Here is a 19294-nt window from a genome sequence, read left to right as displayed (position 1 = left end):
ACTTTACCGAAAAAACCTAAGAATATCTGTCTGGAATGTTCTGGAAAATAGGTAAATTTCAAAATATCACTGCTCTAGGCACAAAAGCAAAATTTGTGGGGATAATAGCCATTTTCTGTAGTTTTGAGGCATAAGCAATTAGGAAATAACACTTATTACCCAGGAACAAAAAAAATGAAGTGTTTTTCACCTGACAAAAAAAATCTATATTATAACCGAATGTAACCATGTTGTTTTATTTTATATCCGAGCTCACAACAAACCACTGGCACTGTGAGACAAGACCCCCCCCCTCCCACCCCGTGTCGCCTTTAACAGACTTGGGGCAAGTGCTGTTAGCGAGCACCTTACAAAGGCTGGCACGGCACACAAACGGGTGGGTGACCACCACCACACCCGTCCGCCTTCGTCTCCCCAGTGGCAATGTTTACACACTGCAGCAGGTACCCATTTGAGGCCAAGTCGACCTAAGGGTGGCCCAGGACCGATTCATAAAATCGTCACCGGTGTTGGCCAGGAGCAGAAATCAATGTGGTCTGATCTGAGTGTGGTGTGAGGTCGGGTGTTGGAGCCGCCCACGGCCCCATCTCGCAGTCTTTACCGCGCCATGACTGGACACGTGGCATCGCAAGCAGTGTTGACACGCACACAGGTGTGGTCTCTGTGTGTGCACCTCACTGTTCCCGTGAACACCAGGGTACTGTTCACTCCGTGATTCCTCCTCCCAAGTCGAGGGGGGCTGGGTCTACTTAGACGGGCTGGTGAATCCCCTACGCACTGTGCTCACCTACCCACCCCACTGCCGCCGACAGCAACTCGCTCCCCGCACCGCCGGTCACGCTTCTCTCGCCGCTTCTTGCCTTGCGCTGCTCCACTTTGGAATTCCCTGCCATCGTCTCTTTCTGAAGCTCTTGATCATTATAATAATCTTGCTCAATTCCAGAAACATGCGAACTTCACCGATTGCAACTTCGATAGTGCCGTTTGTTGCTGGCTGCATAGCGTTGTGCACACAAGTATGCTTACTTGCTAGGGTTTCCATGTGGCGATACTTTGACACATCGTACAATATAAGATCCACGATAACTGCATCCTCATTCCAATGTGACTACCACTATTTCCTTTAAAAATAAATATCCTGATTACATATTTTTGTAACATCGTGATAGGTGTTACCCATTAAATTAGTGCTTTCCAAATCAACTCCTGAAGTTAGTGCACGGCAGCTATGTGGTTAGTTTCATCGTTCATTCACTATTTTGTTGCAACTGGTAGCACGTGCGTTGTATGCTCACCAGATCAGTTGTAAAGTCGCAATGATTGTAATACTCGTGGCAGGATTACGTGAAGTGAACCTTAAAGTAATCTGTGGATACTTAAAGTACATCAAAGCACACAATACAATACTGAAATACAAACTAAAAAACTTGGAATGTAACTCGTATTGGACAAACATCCCATTGCTGAAAAATGAACTTCAAATGGGTTTAAATAGCAACGTCGCCCCCACTCAACAACATGGCAGGACCCTCCTCCCAAGGCATTCCTGGGTACATGAGCATAGTAATCATTACAGAGCTATGGGAAACATAGGCCTCAGGTCAACCGCCTGCCACGGTGGCCTCCGCTCGCTCGCCGCCCCCCAAGCCACGACCCTGTCCTGGCACCCCACTGCGCGCATGCACCAGCGTCTCGTCCTGCGCCACTATTCAGAGACGTATGAAGGCCGGGGTCCTCCGTTTCCTCTGGCGTACGAGGAACCCGAGCCTGGCTGCGCACCTCTCGGTCCCGACTGGAGATTTGACTTTGTGAAATGCGTACGTTCTAAATTGTTTTTATTGTAATGGTCATGTCATGAAGTTTGGTATCGTGAACGATCGTATCGCGACAGCACCGGTGCCCGCGCAACATCACTCGAGCCCTCGTCTGGAACTGAGATCGCAGCCACCGCTCCGCTCCCGGCAGCGGCGCCGTGTGCATGCGCCGGCTTCCCACGGTACGCAGCAATAAAAGACAATGCGGCGTGCACAGGGTGTCCGTCCCTCACCCCATTCACCAGCACGAGTCCAGAGCGCTGTCAGGACGGGGGTAATAGGGACTCGGTGTAGAACTTTCAAGATGGAAACCTGAGATGCTGAGGGTGTCGGGGGGGTGTACAGAGAGAGGGTCCTCTAGGTAGCAGGCGGAGAGGGAGCTGGTGAGTGGGTCTTCCCGGTGGGTCTCCCAGGTGAGACGGATGAAGACGTGTGTCCGGGCGAGGCATCTCCAGGTGCATCTCCAGGTGCACCTCCGAGTGAGACGAGCGAGTGGGTGCGTCTCCCCCAGGTGAGACGGCGAGTGGGTGCGTCTCCCCCAGGTGAGACAGCGAGTGGGTGCGTCTCCCCCAGGTGAGACAGCGAGTGGGTGCGTCTCCCCCAGGTGAGACGGCGAGTGGGTGCGTCTCCCCCAGGTGAGACAGCGAGTGGGTGCGTCTCCCCCAGGTGAGACGGCGAGTGGGTGCGTCTCCCCCAGGTGAGACAGCGAGTGGGTGCGTCTCCCCCAGGTGAGACGGCGAGTGGGTGCGTCTCCCCCAGGTGAGACGGCGAGTGGGTGCGTCTCCCCCAGGTGAGACAGCGAGTGGGTGCGTCTCCCCCAGGTGAGACGGCGAGTGGGTGCGTCTCCCCCAGGTGAGACGGCGAGTGGGTGCGTCTCCCCCAGGTGAGACGGCGAGTGGGTGCGTCTCCCGGGTGAGCGAGTCCTCTGACAAAAATGCGTCCCCAGTCTCAAGGTGAGGAGGAGGAGGGTCCAGACGAGGCGGGCGTTGATGTCACCCACTCACCATCGTCGTGGTGACCGCTCACTCGCTGGGCTTAGCCGGAGTGAAGACCCGAGGGGAGGAGGAGGGAGGGTGGCGCTGGGGGGAGGGGGGGGGCTGGCTCGAGGGAGTCACTGGGGGAGGGGTGACACGGCGGGGGGGGGGTGTGAATATTTACACTTCCCGTGTGCAGGGATGTGTGGTGGCTGGGTCCAACTGTGTGCGAGTGTGTTGTGGTGCCAGAGGATTTGGAAAAGTGCATCTTTGAATTTGGTGAGTGGTAGGTGGGAAGCGGCAGTAGTGGTTAGCACACTGCATTACGAACCCGATGATCGGAGTTGCATGTGTGTGTACTTATTTACACGTGTGAATATTGAACTTGAGAGTTAAATCAACATAACAATTTGCCAAAAGAGGAACATTTTCAATCGGTGCACCGTGCACGTTACCCACTATGACACATGGATTTGAGACCCAGACACTACTCAAAGAACTTGAAACAAACACTGAACAGTGCTCAATGGACCACAGATAAATGCATGTTTGGAATTAAATTTCCTGAGGAACATGGATTGGAGAACAATTTACACAAATCAGGAATTACAGTGACAAGGAAAGGGAGTGTCGGGCAGGGCATGGATTGCACGCAAGAGGATGACGAAGGTGGGAGGTGCAGCAATGAGATCGGCTCATGTGCAGCAGCGGGAAGAAAGAACATAGCTGATAATGATGATGGTGATATGTGTGTACGTGTGTATGCACCGCATGTATACAGGAGCGGATGCATACACCGTACTCAGAACTTGACATCGATTCCCGTTCATGGCCAACACCAGCGTCGAATATCTTAACCGGTCAACTCGTCCATAAATAAGAGCCTGATTTGGTGTGTAAAACATCAGCACTGGGGAGACCAAGGCTGCTGGACATGGTGTTGGCCACCCACCGCATCGTGTGCCATGGGAGCCTTCGGAGGTGCTTGCTTACAGCATGTGTGAGCGAGATCAGCGAGCGCATGCGAGTGAGATGGGTGATTCAGCGAGTTCACGTGTGTGAGTGGGTTTGAGTGCGAGTGCGTGTATGCGAGAGTATGAATGGGCGAGTGTGTGTGTGTGTGTGAGCCGGGCGAGTGTGAGTGCGTGTGCGTGAGTGAGATGGGTGAGTCAGTGAGTTCACATGTATGAGTGGGTTTGAGTGTGAGTGAGCCGGGCGAGTGTGAGTGCGTGTGCGCGAGTGAGATGGCTTACTACACAGCAGGGCCGTGCTGTGTCCCGCCGTGGCCAGCAGCGAGCGCAGGCTGCTGATGGAGTCCTCTGCGCTCACGTGAAGCCGCATGCTCGCACCCACTGAGCAGCAGCAGCAGCAGCAGGTGGTGCCGGGGGAATGGACGGGGATAGGCCGACATCAGAGATCTCGGTCCAGGGCAGTGCTCCTCAACCTTATTGATGAGTGCTCCCCCACCCCGTGCCCAATCAAGACCACTTCTCCCCGGGCTGGCCGGGCCACTCGTGTGTATGTGTGTGTGCGTGCGTGTGTGTGTGTGTGCGTGTGTGTGTGTGCGTGTGTGCGTGTGTGTGTGCGTGTGCGTGTGTGCGCGCATCACCGCTTCGATTACTCGATTGGATCGTTACCCGATCAGTGGACTAATTTTAGCGGTAATTAGTAGAGCACAGCCCAGCCCTCATATGGCTCGCTGGAGCGAGAAGAGTCCAGAGAGCAGAATTAACACGACTGCAGATGAGTGGGGGGGGTGGGTGTGTTTGTGCGTTTGTCGTGGTGGTGTCGGGGGTTCATGCGTGGGCGCTCACCAGGAGTGGTGATCTCCCCCTCCTCCCTCTCCTGTGGGGGGGGGACCCCCAAGGTCCGCATGCCCCCCGCCGGGCGGCTGCTTCCAGAGCTCCGAGCCCCCGGGCTCGCCCGACACACCTCGAACCGCACCCACTTATAGCTGCGTTGACACGCCATGAAGACAAAGACCCCCGTACAACCTTAACACACTGTTGGGGCAAGTGCTGTTAGTGAGCAGCCGAGGGCTGGCACTGCAGACGCGTGTGTGGGTGGCCAGCACCATGCCCAACTGTCCTTGTCTCCCAAAGTGCTGATGTTTACACACCGCACCAGACTATATTGACCTCGGGCAGGGGTCGGCAATACAAATATCAACAAGATAAATTTTTTTCGAATTCAGAAACAACTCCATATTTCAAGAGCCGCAATGCACCGTGTGAAAACGAGAAGATGGTCTCGTCACGAAGCGCCGCATGCGTCTCCGGAGCAGCAGGTTGCCGACGCCTGACCTCGGGGAAGCAACGTCGGACACAAAATGCGGTGGAACTCTGGTCGCTGGGTTCGCTGTGCTAACTACTGCGCCACCACTCCACCCCACATCACAGCATTCCATTTGATACAAATCATAATGTGAACAAAGGCTACCAGAACCAGCTCTGAATGAATTCAGGATATAATGGCTAGAGCGGCAATATATATATACCCAGCTGTTGTTTAACGTGTTAACAATTCACTCAACTGGGATTCCAGGTGGTAATCATGGCCCCTACCGGCAGACTAATGGCCGTTTGCAAGTCAGGTGCTGAGTCACCTTGTGGCATACAGGGATAGCTGCCACTAGGGGGATGCCCGTTTAAAAATGTGTTGCAATGAAATGTAAAGTGTTCTGAAAAGCCTCGACGTAAATGTGGACGGCTCCACCAAAAACAAATCATGACCATTATGATGAACCTAGGCACCGTATCAACTTTCTCTCACTTGTTCTGTCACCATTACCGATTGCAAAGTTTCTCCATCACTGACTTGATCCACGTGAGTCTCGGCACATCTCTAGCAGGGCACACGTTTACCGCGGCACGCAGATCCGCATTTCACGTTGCACCACCACCACCGGGGGAGAAAAGATATATGACCGTACCTCACCGCACCGGTCAGTCAAGCAACGCTAAGTGGGCTTGCGCAGGACGCGCTGCGGAAAGACTCGGAAGTGGCCGAGACGAGGAATGGAGCGGCGAGCGAGGGGGCGGGATCGATCCCTCTGACCTGCTGCACTTGCGTGCGCCGGGGCAGCTCTGGATGAGGTGCTGCACGGACGGGTGAGAGAAGCCAAAGAACTCCGGCCCGGAGGAGCTCACGGCCGGAACGGACTTCCCTCTGTCCCAGGGAGCACGGGTGAAGGACGGCAGGTGTGAGATGGCAGGAGAGGGCAGGGGCTCCGTGCCGCGTGACCAGGGGGCAGCATGTGCGTGAGCGGGCATTCGTATGTGCGAGTGAATGCATAAATGAGCGTGTGAGTGTTCATGAGTGTGTAAGCGAGTGTGTGTGAGTGGGGAGTGTAGTGGTTAGCACAATACGAGGTCGATTCCCGCTCACAGCCAACCCGAGTGATGATTATCTGAGCCCGTCCTGGGCCTCCCCTAGGTTGACTAAGCCTCAAATGTGTACCCCGTGCAGTGTGCAAACATCGCCACTGGGAAGACAAAGGTGGCCAGGAGTGTTGCTGGCCACCCACCCCTCGTGTGCCGTGCCGACCTTCATAGGTTCTACTCACAAACAGCACTTGCCCCAACAGTCTGTTCAGGATATTTGGGGAATCTTCGTTGCGTGTGTGTTCACTGACGCACACAAGTGTGGTCAGCGTGCGTGTGATCGTCACCGTGCGGCGAGTGTGGCTCTCATCAGGTTCGCGTAGCACGCCGACGCCGACGACGCCACGATCGGGTTTTGGGGGTCGTCCTCCGGCACTATCTCGAACTAACGCCGGCCCGGCGATGGGGGGGGCGGTAGCAGGGGGGGGCACGACCCACACACGTCAGCATGCACGTGCATCCCACACAACAACCACAGTAACCGCAGCAACCAGAATAACCAGTCACAATATCCTTGTTCGTCAAGGCTCCGCAGGGCGCTTTACAAAGTCGCCACCTCTGGGTCACCGGGAGAGAAGACGAAGCTAACAACGCGAGCTAACAATGGCTCACCAGGAGGTGATGGTACAGGAGGTAGCGTCATCTCTGTTTCCATTGCATGGGGATTGAGTGTTCCCTCTTTCACAAGAGTCTGTGGGTTTTCTCCGGATACTGCGGTTTCCTCCCACACGGACAACAGTTGGCCAAAGATTTTTGGGCCACAACATATTTCGTGGCGCCGGGTTCTGGCTGCCTTCACGCTTCTCTGTCGTTTCCTGCACCTCTGAATATAAGAAAGCTGTGCGGCGCGGAGTTATAAAACCTTAAATGTTAACATTTTTGCCTCTCTCCCTTTAGAAGCCGGCGTGCACCTCACCTGGGGCCCGAAGCCCCCGTCCTTGATCTGGCAGGTGTAGAGGCAGGTGAGCTCACAGTGGCGCAGGCTGCCCGCCGTCCGCGTGCTGCAGAAGCCCACGGGGTAGATGTGGCTCTCGTCGTGGAAGCCCGGCCGGTCTGTGACGATCTACAAGCACGACGGAGACGCAGGTCCACTACCACGACAATCCAACCCGCCGGCAATGTAACAACACTACGCAAGCTATCGCTGCACTCAACACTCTGCTGGTATTATACGAGGCTAAGAACGCGAGCTAACGCTGCACTAGACCAACACTATGCTGGTTTAACACTACGCTAATAACATTCGCCAATAATACAATAATACTCTGCTGACACGACAATAACACTATATATATATAAAAAAAAAACACATTACACGAACAACATTCGCCAAAACAGCACTACAGTAACACTACAGCCAGGTCAACAATGGCTGCCCAAAAAACCCATCACAATAAATTTGGTTCTCCACTTCATTCGTGTACATTCCATCTGTGTGATTTCAAGTAATGAGTGTCACATGACGAACATGACTGCGTGGCAGGGCTGGTGGAATAGTGCTGCCCGCTACTGTCTTGAACGGAGTTTGCTTGAAGAAGAGGAAGCTCTGGAGTATTCGCTGCTGCCTGCCGTTCTTTTAACACTCAGCTCTGCGGGACTTCTGATTGGACTATGCGAGCATAATCAGGGCACAATTGTGGACAAAGTTACGTAAATAAAGTCAACGTCACTTGTTGAATTGTTCCAATCCGAGTGCATGCAGCTGGAAACAGTTCTACTGTCGGTTGCGTTGCGTAAGTTTCCGACGTGCTTGAGGGTTGTGCCGCGTTTAACTCGGCACGATGTCCGACGGTGCGCTACACGTGCTGGGAGCTTCTTCGGCTTTGCAGCTCGAAGCACGTGGCACAAAACGTCGGACACCCGTGCCGAGCAACATGCGGCACAGCCAGAAAACAAAGCAATGTAGGCGTAAGTGAGCCACGTGGCCTTGCGGGCAGCCGCACCTCTCCGAGGCTGTAGATGGTCAGGTCTCCGAGCGCGATGGGGAAGATTGGCCGGCCCATTTGGTCGAGCGGGATCGGCTGCACGAGGCGGCGCGTGGGGCCCTCGCCGCCCTTCCTCCGCTTCGAGGCCTTCCCCTTCGAGCCTGAATCACGGCCGCCGCAATGAGAGAGACGCAGAGGGGAGACACGGTTACCACCCGTCCTGGTTTTCCAAGCATTGTTCTATTTTTGAGGCAGCTGGAGTATGTCAGTATTCCCAGGACATTCAAAGCTCCAGTTGTTTGTAAGTTGCACAATAATAATGATCCACCGCCCAACACAATGAATTCACATGTAGCTCTCCACTCTTCAGGTCTCGTGGGATTCTCTTCTACCCATGACAAGTCACGTTTGTTTTGAACTCAAGAGTTGGCAAGGCTTCGCCTCGGCCACCACGCAAACCTCCGCTCCACCGGCCTCCGTGCCGCCCTCCCGGAGGCCTTCAGGCCCCGTGCAGCCAGCAGATTGCATCAAACCCCCCCCCCCGCCCCAGGGTCAGGCACAAAAAATAATTCACAAAATAAGCAAGCCACGTCTCCTTCGTATATATCAATCTCTCTACATATGCATGGTAAACTTCTTTCGCATTGTACGTAGCCAACCATGCTAATCAGAGGTGCGGAATAAAAACATTCTGAAACAACCTATAAGCCACACTCCCTCCTCGGAGTGCATCATTTCAGCAGCAATGGTTCAACACAAGCACAATTCTGCACCGTTTCGACGTTCAGTGCCTCCCCAGCAGTCAGGCTCACTTAAACCAATGCTGATGTTTATAGGGAAGCCCACTCTCTCCTAGATATAGGTCTTAGTTTGAGGCAAGACTCTATGATACATAACACGAAATAATGACAATGCTAATAATGATCAAGCATTCTCAAGGTCCGTTACCAGACAGCTCGCTCGCTGAAAATTACACGATGACAGGTGTAGGCTGTGATTTCTTACTATGGGGCAAATAGGACTTGCAATTACCTCTGGTGGTTAACCACACATTAACAAACACACCTCACTCACTTGTCCCTGTAACATGTCCTTGCAGTGGCAACCAGGACTGAGTGCAGCGTGAACTTTACAAACACTGCGTTGCCAGGTCTGAAAATATTCCTGTCCAGCACTCGATAAGACGCTCGCAGCGTTGGATCAACATCGCTTGTGGGCCCTTTAGAAAAGGGGTAGGTCTCTTGTGGCCACGGGCCGTGTAAAACAAGGCCGCGGGCCGTATCCAGCCATCTCCTCGGCACGAGGTGTTTCGGGGTGGATCGGTGGTGCAGTGGATTTCTGACCGTTCTGCGAAACCTGGCGACCTAATTTCGATTCCTGGTCACATCTGACATCAGTGCAAAGTGATATCTCAACTGGTCGTGTGTCAATCACCCCACTTCGCAGACACACCCCGACCAGTGTGGTGAAGTATCATCACACAACCCCAATGACACACGTGGCTTGGGAGGCAGAGGATTAATCTTGGATGAAGAGCCGAGTGGACGCTCACCCTTCTCGTCATCCTCCCTGCTCCTCTCCTTCGTCCGCTCCTTCTTCACCCGCTTGGGTTTCTTCGCGGGGGGGTCATCCAGCGCCGGGGCGACGGCTGCCGTCGTAGCGACACTTGGGGGAAGCCCGGCGGTCGTGGGGGGCGAGTGAGCAGATTGGGGGGCTGCCCCGAGGCCCCCCACTGTGACCCCAGTGGGGGAGGCCGAGGCTGCGGGGTCGGTGCCCTCATACAGAGCCTGGTACTGCAGGAAGCGCTTCAGCAGCACCCTAAACTCACAAAGACAAAGATGCCCCAGGTAGCCGTGGGTTAAAGTGCTGTTAGCGAGCAACTATTAAGGCTGACATGGAAAATACCGGGTGGGTGGCCAGCACCATGCCTGGCGGCCTTTGTCTCCAAATTCTGTTTGACACATCGAATGAGGTTTTCCACACTGAACCTTATTTAAGGCTGGTTCAGATATTAGTCACTGATGTTGGCCATGAGCTGCAATTTAACAGTACACCACCACTCCCACCGCACCACCACTCCCACTGCACCACCACTCCCACTGTGTTTTGTTTGCTTCGCTTGACTAAATGTACTTTTAACATGACACCATGTGCATTAATAATACATTATTCACCCTTACACTCACACATCTCTTCATTTATTCTGAGCGTAAGAATCAATTTCAGTCGATGAACAATTGTGACTAGCTGCAGTAGAGCGGTGGCAGAGTGAGCGGCTTGCAGTAGGAAGGTAGCAAGTTCAATTCCTGCTTGGGGATTTGACTGGGCTCATCATCTCTCCAGGATCGATAAGAGCACCACCTTGTGGGGAAATCAACAGTGACTTTTGTATGGAAAGACTCGCCCCCACCATAGGAATGTGTAATTTCCACCACTGGCTCAGGGCTGTAAACGGAAGACCAGCACAACTGCCTCAATGCTCAAATGATCTGATAATCATGATTTGAAAACTTAAGTATCCTTCCCGACAATGCCACACCACCTGCAACACCCGTTTACAGTTCTGCAAAACTGAACAGTAATGTGCGAGGTTGACCCGCATGCAAAGTCTACGTGTGGGGAAAAGGCAGCGCTGTCTGGTAGGGAGCAATAATTGCTGATTTGTGTATTCCCAATTGAGTAATTGGCGGCTAAGATTTGAAAATTTGGACCAGGACGCCGCCACACAATGGCCGACTCATTTACAATGGTGTCCCAGGAACGTCGACGTTTCGTAAATGGTGGATAAACACCACGGTAACTACCAGGGTGGCCTGCTGGATTTGAACAGTGAACCTCTGCAACGTGCGGTGAACGCGTTGCGGCTGAAACTCGCTCATGCAACTGCTGCCCACGTGTGTGCCTGGGCCGATCAGCTGGCGCCGAGTGATGTGTGCGTGTGTGGGCACGAGCGGCACCTCCTCTGCTCCTTGGCTCCAGCGAGGCATCCCTCCACCCGCGCCAGTTCGTCACACAGTGCCGCGTTCTCCTACACAAGCGCACAAAGATCGCCCCATGTAGTGCCCACAAGCCATTGGCGCCAGTACTGTCAATGAGCGCCTACGAAGGCCGGCACAGTAGACGTGGTGGTGTTGTGGCCAGCACCACGCTCAGCTGCCTTTGTCTTCCAATGCTGATGTTTACACCCTGCACCAGATTTTCCGAGATTGGACCGAGGACTAGTTTAGATATTAGTCACTGGTGACGGTCGGAAATTGAACTTGGGTTGCGGGGTTAGCAGCATACCGTGCAAACCACTACACTACCACCTTCCCACACAAGCATGCACACAAACATACACACCGCTCCTCCCCACGAGCCCGGACACACAACATGAGTTTACCTTACTCCCACCCCACCCACGTGAATTAAACATACCCGACGTGCCTGTAAAGCGAGTTAAGATACAGGTCGAACACCGATCTGGTGCCCGGCGCCGGCATTCGTTTATCCCGGGCCAAGCAACTCACGAAGATGGTGGTGCGCACGAGGCGGCGTAGGCGCTGGTACTTGATGCGGTAGCGCTCGCTCACGGCGTTCCGTCGCGCCAGCCGGCGCGCCTTGCTGCGCCGAGACGCCGCCGCGCCGGCCCCCAGCCCCGCGCCCCCTCCGCTCCCTCCCCCCGGCGGAGCCCGCGCGCCGCCCAGGGGGGGCGGCCCGCCCAGGCCTCGGCCGGGAGACAGCGCCACGCGAGGAGAGGACGACGAGACCGCCACTGCGCCGGCGCCGCCGGTCACGCACGCCGACGCGGAGGCCGATGGGGACGGCGCCCCGCGGGGGTTGGGTGCCGGCGAGGCTTGGGCCAGGCGGGCCGGCGCCGTGGAGGGGGACGAGGCGCGGTGCGAGGGAAGGGCGAAGGCCCTGCCGGCGCTCGTGGCGGCGGTGGCGGAGTAGCAGTGCAGGAGCTGCTGCTGCCGCTCGGCTTGCGTCTGGGGCGGTTGCACATTCACGCCGGGGTACGGTACGACGCAGGCAACGGCCTTCTTCATAGGCCAGAGAGGCAGAGTGGAGAAGGTGTTGGAGACTCCCTACCATGGCTGCCTGATTGACATTTGAGAATGTTTCCTGATGTTTTTAAATTGGACATAAAATGCAATGTGCCAGCAATATTTAATAATTGCACTTTCTTATAAATTAGTTCATTTTGTCATACACGTTTGATTATAGAACGGTTTGTCTGTGACTCTATAGATTATATTAGGTCATCCAGCCCTCCTCATGCACTCTCTCTGGCCTGTTACCTGAAACATCACCGATTGGAAACTTTTCCTTTCAAGGCCAGTGTTATTGACGGCTGTGTTGAGTTGTTAATTGTGCGTGTGCACCACTGCCAATGCATTATCACCACCAAATATTTTGTATCAATAATAAATTATGATCGATGGTCAAAATGTAACTCTATGTTCTTGGTATACCGACTATAATCACCCATGAATGTCTGTCCTTAACGCTCGTGACGTCACTCCACATCGACCAGCCCCCCTCATTAATATTATTGAGCAGGTGACGTCCTCCACATGGACACCCCCCCCCACCCCTCCTCATTCACAATCATGAGCGAGTGACGTCACTCAATATGGAGTACTCCCCCCCTCACTAATAATCATGCGCAAGTGACGTCACTCCACGTCGACCAGCCCCCCTCATTAATAATAATGAGCGGGTGACGTCACTCCACATGGGGGGCCGAGGCGCCTCCTCCCCCCTCCTCGGCGTCAACTGACAGCCCTCACTACAAAGGCAGAACCCTCACGTCACGCGATCTCTGCAACGCTGTTGAGACATTTAAAATGAAATAGGTCTGTGTCACCGTGCCCTTACAAATTGCACGCGCATTAATGCAGTGAATATCACGTCGCGCTCTGCTTTTCGCTTGCAAGTTTCAGATTTCCTGCAATACACCCGTCCTTGGACGGGCAAAAGGCTAGTGAATTATCGTCCATGTTGACTGCTTTTCTCACTTTCAGAAAACATAACAGCATACGATTAAAACAAATCTGAAAAGTTTGCATATGTTTTTGATGTAATGAGAAGTGCCTGTACGGTGTACCATCGTATTCGGGTCTATTTCCACCACTGATGATGATAAGTTATAATATAAATGAGTAATTACTTAATTGGGATTAAACACCGTGGCAATCATTTCCCGCTACTGTGAAAACTTGGCAAAACCTTCCTGAAACAGCTAAAAAGGTGTAACGATAACAAGATAGCAGTGCTGGTTTTATGCAGCAGTTCTCACCAGTAGCGCAAAGACCCCGTTCCTGTTCTCGATCCGCTTGAACCTTCGACTTCCCTTCTGTGTCTGGAATTTGATGACATGCGAAGACAGGGGGTGCTCACCAAGCATTGCGGGCAGCGGGAAACAAAGGCTCCTTGTCCACAAGCACATCTGAGCCACACTAGCGCCGGGCCCTCAGTGAACGGGGTTGGTGTTTTTCCCCAATTTTCCAAACTGAGCCAGAAACAATGGAAACTCTGGCCTCATCGTGCGGTTTGGGAGCCAAGCTGGGCCAGGCGCGGGGTCAACGACGCATTCATTGCATGTGACGTCAAGCAGGACACTGTGAGGACGCAGCGTCACCACCACGTCATCTAAATGCGACGCGACTAGTTCAATGCACGCGACGTTATCGGCACGGGTCGGGCTCTGCAGTGGAAAAGAGGTAAAAGATGTCCGACGGCAATGATCACCACTTCCAAAACCACCATGCGTGTTCCTCACCTCTCTATACATCACTGCCTCCAGGCTTGACTTTGAGCTGTAGCAATGAGGGTGAAACAAAGACAGTCGAATTAACGAGCATATGTTTGTATTTTAGACGGCCAGACAGACAGACACATTTGTGTGGCCGTGCCGTGTTGGCTGAACCAGCGCTGCTATGTGTGGCTGTGCTGTGATGCATCGGTGTGGTGAGACCTGGACTGCACAAGGCCGGCCTCCAGCACGCGCTGCTTGATTTCCTTGATGTGCAGAGGCTTCCCAGCCTCTTCCAGCACCAGCTGTACAAACAAAGACAAAGATCCACCGTATAGCCTTAAAAGACTGTTGGGGCAAGTGCTGTTTGCATGTAGAACCTATGAAGGCTAAAACGGTTCACGAGGGGGTGGGTGGCCAGCACCATGCCCGACCGCCTTTGTCTCCCCAGTGGCGATGTTTACACATCACACCACGTACTCATTTGAGGCTGAGTCGATATAGGGGAAACCCAGGACAGTTCAAACATTCGTCACTGGAGTTGGCCTTGAGTGGGAATCGAATCTGTGTCGCCAAGTTCTTTGCACAGTGCACACACACACATAAACACACAAGTGTAAAGTGTGTTGAACAAACACACTTTACACGAACATCAAAAGTAAGTCTATGTTAAGATTAACAAAACAGATAAGCATTACTGACACAACCCATCACCCGCATGACCTTCTGGGTGTGCATTTTTAAAACAGCATTGGCTCAAGAACAGCAAACTCTGGAGTGGTTTTGACAGTTTTTCTGATTAGATACTGTATGTCGATACCAGAATATGAAAAAGACGAATTGTCTGCATATTTAGTTGCTCATATTCACCACAATGATGCTAAACAGTGACTTTGAATTGTGAGGATTAGTTCAGCCAGGTGATGGTTGCCACGTGGCATCAGATTGTGGCTTCCGTGCCTGTGTTGTGTTGCTGGGTTCCCAGCAGCTGGACTGAGGTGGGTGGAATGGAGGCCGACCGTGAGGTGTCACGGACGAGGTCTGCTGCTCGCTCACCTGTGCCGCATCTAGCCACGTCATGTTGGTCTTCTCGGGCGGATCATTTGGAGGGTCCCTGCCATCATCGTACCACACAAAGGGCGGTCTGATTAGCCAGGTTATGTGCTGCCTTACGGGTTGAGTGTAGCGGACCGAGACAGGTGTGGCCAGGCGCCTGTGAGCCAAGCCGGGTGTCTGTGAGCCAAGCTGGGTGTCTGTAGGGCAGCTTGTGACCCCCTCTCACATACCCGTCGGCGTGCTCGTGTGAGGCAGCCATGCCGGCCACACTGTCAAGGCTGGGGAAGAGGGAGAGGCCCCCTGGGAGGTCGGCGTCCCCCCCCGGCTCCAGCACGGCGAGCAGGGGGGGGGGCGGCACCTGCCACCTCGGCCAGCGGGGACAGCGGGCTGCTGGGAGAGTGGCTGCCCATGGAAGCCTGCACACAAGAGACCAGGGGCCAGGGTACGTATTGACTGACAACATCGTAGCAATGTCTTACATTTGGTTCAAGACAAGATTTTTTCATGACTCCAAGTAAATGAGCGACTACAATGGGCGTCGGAAAGTTACGATACATTTTAAGAGCGGTCCTGATGGCTCACAATTCGACCGTAACCAATAACATTTCATAATCAATTACATTAATGATCAATAAAGTCAATCGCATTAACGTTATTGACATTTACAACATTAACACACTGGCTCAAGTGCACCGAATAATGACTTAATGGTTATCACGTTGCATGGGTGTCATCTTCCTGGAAGGTGATTGGCTGGTGCAGTGGGACTGAAGATGTGACATATGGTGCAGCACAATGGGTATCCCCTTGGCTGGACTGCAGCAGGGCACTGGAAGGATTGAGGTGAGAATGGCGCAAGGCGCTGTGAATTTCAGAGATGATGATCACGATAAATTGAAGTCCCCATTCTCATGCACAGTGGCCATGTAGACGCATGCACGGGTGTGAGGAAGGCAGCCCTCACCATCTGCATCATGGAGGCTCGTGTCTGCTCCTTGCCGTGAATCATGGGCGACTTGCGCACCGGCTCCGTCTCAAACTCCAGCGAGCTGTGCATCGTCCTCTCGGCTCCACCACCTCCACCGCCCGTCAACGGGGTTCCCGGGGTCCCTCAGGGTCCCCTCGGAGCCAGGAGCGAGGTACTTGGAACCTGAGAACACAAGAATGGACGGTGACAAGGCCGAGCGGGAGCGTGTTTGCCGCCCGTCGCCGAGGTTTGCGGTTCGAGGCCAGAGGCCACCTTGGTTAATGCGGCAGGTGTCGTAATCACAATACCACGCGTCGTCTGCTCTGCAGTGGCTGTTAAAGATAACGTGACATTTATTCAAGTGGGCCATGTGTCAATGTACGTGTCAATTCACCTGTGTCCCCTACTGGCCGGCTGCGTAACGTAGCACCTTCACGACAGCCTTGCGCTACGAGGTTGGCGCAAATACAAAATTACCCAATGACCATTTGAGGGAAAGAGGGGTCACAAGAGTCATTCACATGACACAATGCTTCCTGGGAACCTTTGGCCAGTTACACGTGACCATACTTTACCACGGTGGTCATTGCAACAACATCACAGACGTGGAAGCATAGAAGTACTGTACAGTACACACGTGCTTTGCTGGACTGCCCTCTACTGACCACCACCTAGCCCCGCAGGCCCCATCACTCACTACCTGTCTGTAGATTGATCGCCCTTCAAGCCCTGTCCAGATGTGCAGCCAATTCCTTTAAACGTGACATGTGTGCGGAAACTGGGGCCCAAGAGAAACACCCACCACGCACAACAACAAGGGGGAAACACTCAGAGCTCCACACAGACAGATTCAAGAATCCATTCCTATACTGTCCTCTGCTAATTGCCTCTGAGAAGGCAGAGAGGCAATCAGGAGACCATAGAGAGGGGGTTAAAGGGCAGGGGTTGGGATAGGGGAGCAGAGAGCCCGGTACTGTATTAGAGACCGGGGTAGCAGGAGAGAGTAGTCGTATTTGTGTATACTGAGAGAGGGGATTGGGAACCCAGAGAAAGGGGATAAGGAACACATGTCTTGGGAGAGAGGGGCCAATGCCACGAGGTTAGGGTGAGGCAAGTCCCTGACCGGGGTCCTAGGAGAGAGGGGACCCCGAGTCGGGGTAGGTAGTAGAGCAACATGGATCCTGATTCTAGAGAGGGGATAGGGAAGCAGAGACATGGATCCTGATTCTAGAGAGGGGATAGGGAAGCAGAGACTCTGCTGGGGGTGGTGGCTCCCAGTCGGGAGGGAACCGATGACCTCGGGACGAGGGAGGAGGGAAGGGGACCAGGGACCCCGATCCCCTCCCGAGTCGCCAAGGCCCGAGCCCCGCATCCGTCTCTCTGCCTCGCTCGCTCTCTCGCTCTCTGCTTGCAGACGGGGGAGGGTCGCCTTGATGTACCATCGATTGTTTAGGCGTCGAGCGTCAAACTTGATCGGGCCAACTTTACTCCATTAACGACTCGGACGACTCCAACCACCACCACCAGCACCACCACCAGCACCACCACCAGCACCTCCACCACCACCACCAGCACCTCCACCACCACCAGCAGCACCACCAGCAGCACCTCCACCACCACCACAACCAGCAGCTGCTGCAGCACCACCACCACCACCAGCACCACCAGCAGCACCACCACCACAACAACAACCACCAGCACCACCACCACCACAACAACAACCACCAGCAGCACCACCACCAGCAGCACCACCACCACAACAACAACCACCAGCAGCACCACCAGCACCACCACCAGCACCACCAGCACCACCACCACCAGCAGCACCACCACCACAACAACCACCAGCAGCACCACCAGCAGCACCACCAGCAGCAGCAGCAGCACCACCAGCAGCACCACCAGCAGCACCACCACAACAACCACCACCACCACCACAACAACCACCACCACCAGAACAACCACCACCACCACCACCACAACAACCACCACAACAACCACCACCACCACCACCACAACAACCACCAGCACAACAACTACCAGCACCACCACCAGCACCACCACAACAACCACCACCAGCACCACCAGCAGCTGCAGCAGCTACGGCGAGGAAGGGACGCGGCCGGCGCGGTGAGTGACGCGTCACCGCTACGTCACCGCTACGGCGCCTCGGCGGCTCTCGCGGCGACTTATTTAATTATTAAAGTGGCGTTTTACTTTCCAGCGCAGCGACTCCGTAGAGTTCACGCAGTGAACATTTGCTCACTCCCCCCTCCTCCTCATCCCTCGGTGTTGGCAATTAAAGTGCGAAAAAAGCTAAAGGGGGGAATATTATCCAGTGGGCCTTACCTAGTAAGATAAAGTAAACTGTGTAGCAGTATTTGTGTAGACTGCATTCTTAAGTTAAACACGTGGCCGGCTTTCTGGACCAATATCATCACCCATAAGAGGTTTTTATTGGGGTGAGATTGCGTAAATATAAACGTGTCGTTAATCCCGCCACCACCCGATACAGCCAATTGGTAAGGTTTGTCACGTAAACAGAACATGTCAATTCGTTACTAGTACAGCATCTTTACGTGATGTTTACCTTGCGTGTGTTTGTAGTGTATGTAGTGTTTGCAGTGTTGTTGTTGTTGTGTATGTAGTGTTGTTGTTGTTGTGTATGTAGTGTTTGAAGTGTTGTTGTTGTGTCTGTAGTGTTGTTGTTGTGTATGTAGTGTTTGTAGTGTTGTTGTTTATGTAGTGTTGTTGTTGTGTATGTAGTGTTTGAAGTGTTGTTGTGTATGTAGTGTTTGAAGTGTTGTTGTTGTGTCTGTAGTGTTGTTGTTGTGTATGTAGTGTTGTTGTCTGTAGTGTTGTTGTTGTGTATGTAGTGTTTGTAGTGTTGTTGTTTATGTAGTGTTGTTGTTGTGTATGTAGTGTTTGAAGTGTTGTTGTTGTGTATGTAGTGTTGTTGTTGTTGTGTATGTAGTGTTTGTAGTGTTGTTGTTTATGTAGTGTTGTTGTTGTGTATGTAGTGTTTGAAGTGTTGTTGTTGTGTCTGTAGTGTTGTTGTTGTTGTGTATGTAGTGTTTGTAGTGTTGTTGTTTATGTAGTGTTGTTGTGTATGTAGTGTTTGAAGTGTTGTTGTGTATGTAGTGTTTGAAGTGTTGTTGTTGTGTCTGTAGTGTTGTTGTTGTGTATGTAGTGTTGTTGTCTGTAGTGTTGTTGTTGTGTATGTAGTGTTTGTAGTGTTGTTGTTTATGTAGTGTTGTTGTTGTGTATGTAGTGTTTGAAGTGTTGTTGTTGTGTATGTAGTGTTGTTGTTGTTGTGTTTGTAGTGTTGTTGTCTGTAGTGTTGTTGTTGTGACGTTCTAACCCGCCCCCACTGGAAATCTGTGAAAGAGCTTCAAAGCCCATCGGATTCCTCCCGGAGAGATGTCACTGATTGCAGTC

At 53.2% G+C, this 19294-nt stretch overlaps 1 protein-coding gene across 1 annotated transcript; it reads right to left on the bottom strand.

Moving 5' to 3' along the window:
• Positions 1-1818: 1818 nt before the first annotated feature.
• On the bottom strand, positions 1819-17461 carry TBRG1 (transforming growth factor beta regulator 1). Its single transcript, XM_078607980.1, is given in 17 exon segments — positions 1819-2928; positions 4603-4742; positions 5846-5956; positions 6459-6556; positions 7088-7234; positions 8115-8257; positions 9649-9914; positions 11054-11124; positions 11606-12064; positions 13378-13440; positions 13861-13897; positions 14056-14138; positions 14890-14947; positions 15120-15211; positions 15213-15305; positions 15854-16039; positions 17296-17461. Coding segments are annotated over 16 exon segments (2046 nt in total). The 5' UTR covers positions 15947-16039; positions 17296-17461; the 3' UTR covers positions 1819-2836.
• Between the last annotated feature and the right edge of the window lie 1833 nt (positions 17462-19294).

Source organism: Lampetra planeri, chromosome 29 (assembly GCF_965212315.1).
Source record: "Lampetra planeri chromosome 29, kcLamPlan1.2.h2, whole genome shotgun sequence".
Taxonomy (NCBI): Eukaryota; Metazoa; Chordata; class Hyperoartia; order Petromyzontiformes; family Petromyzontidae; genus Lampetra; species Lampetra planeri.
The sequence above is the reverse complement of the archived record's forward strand: the minus strand, read 5'-3'. Positions and strand labels throughout refer to the sequence as shown.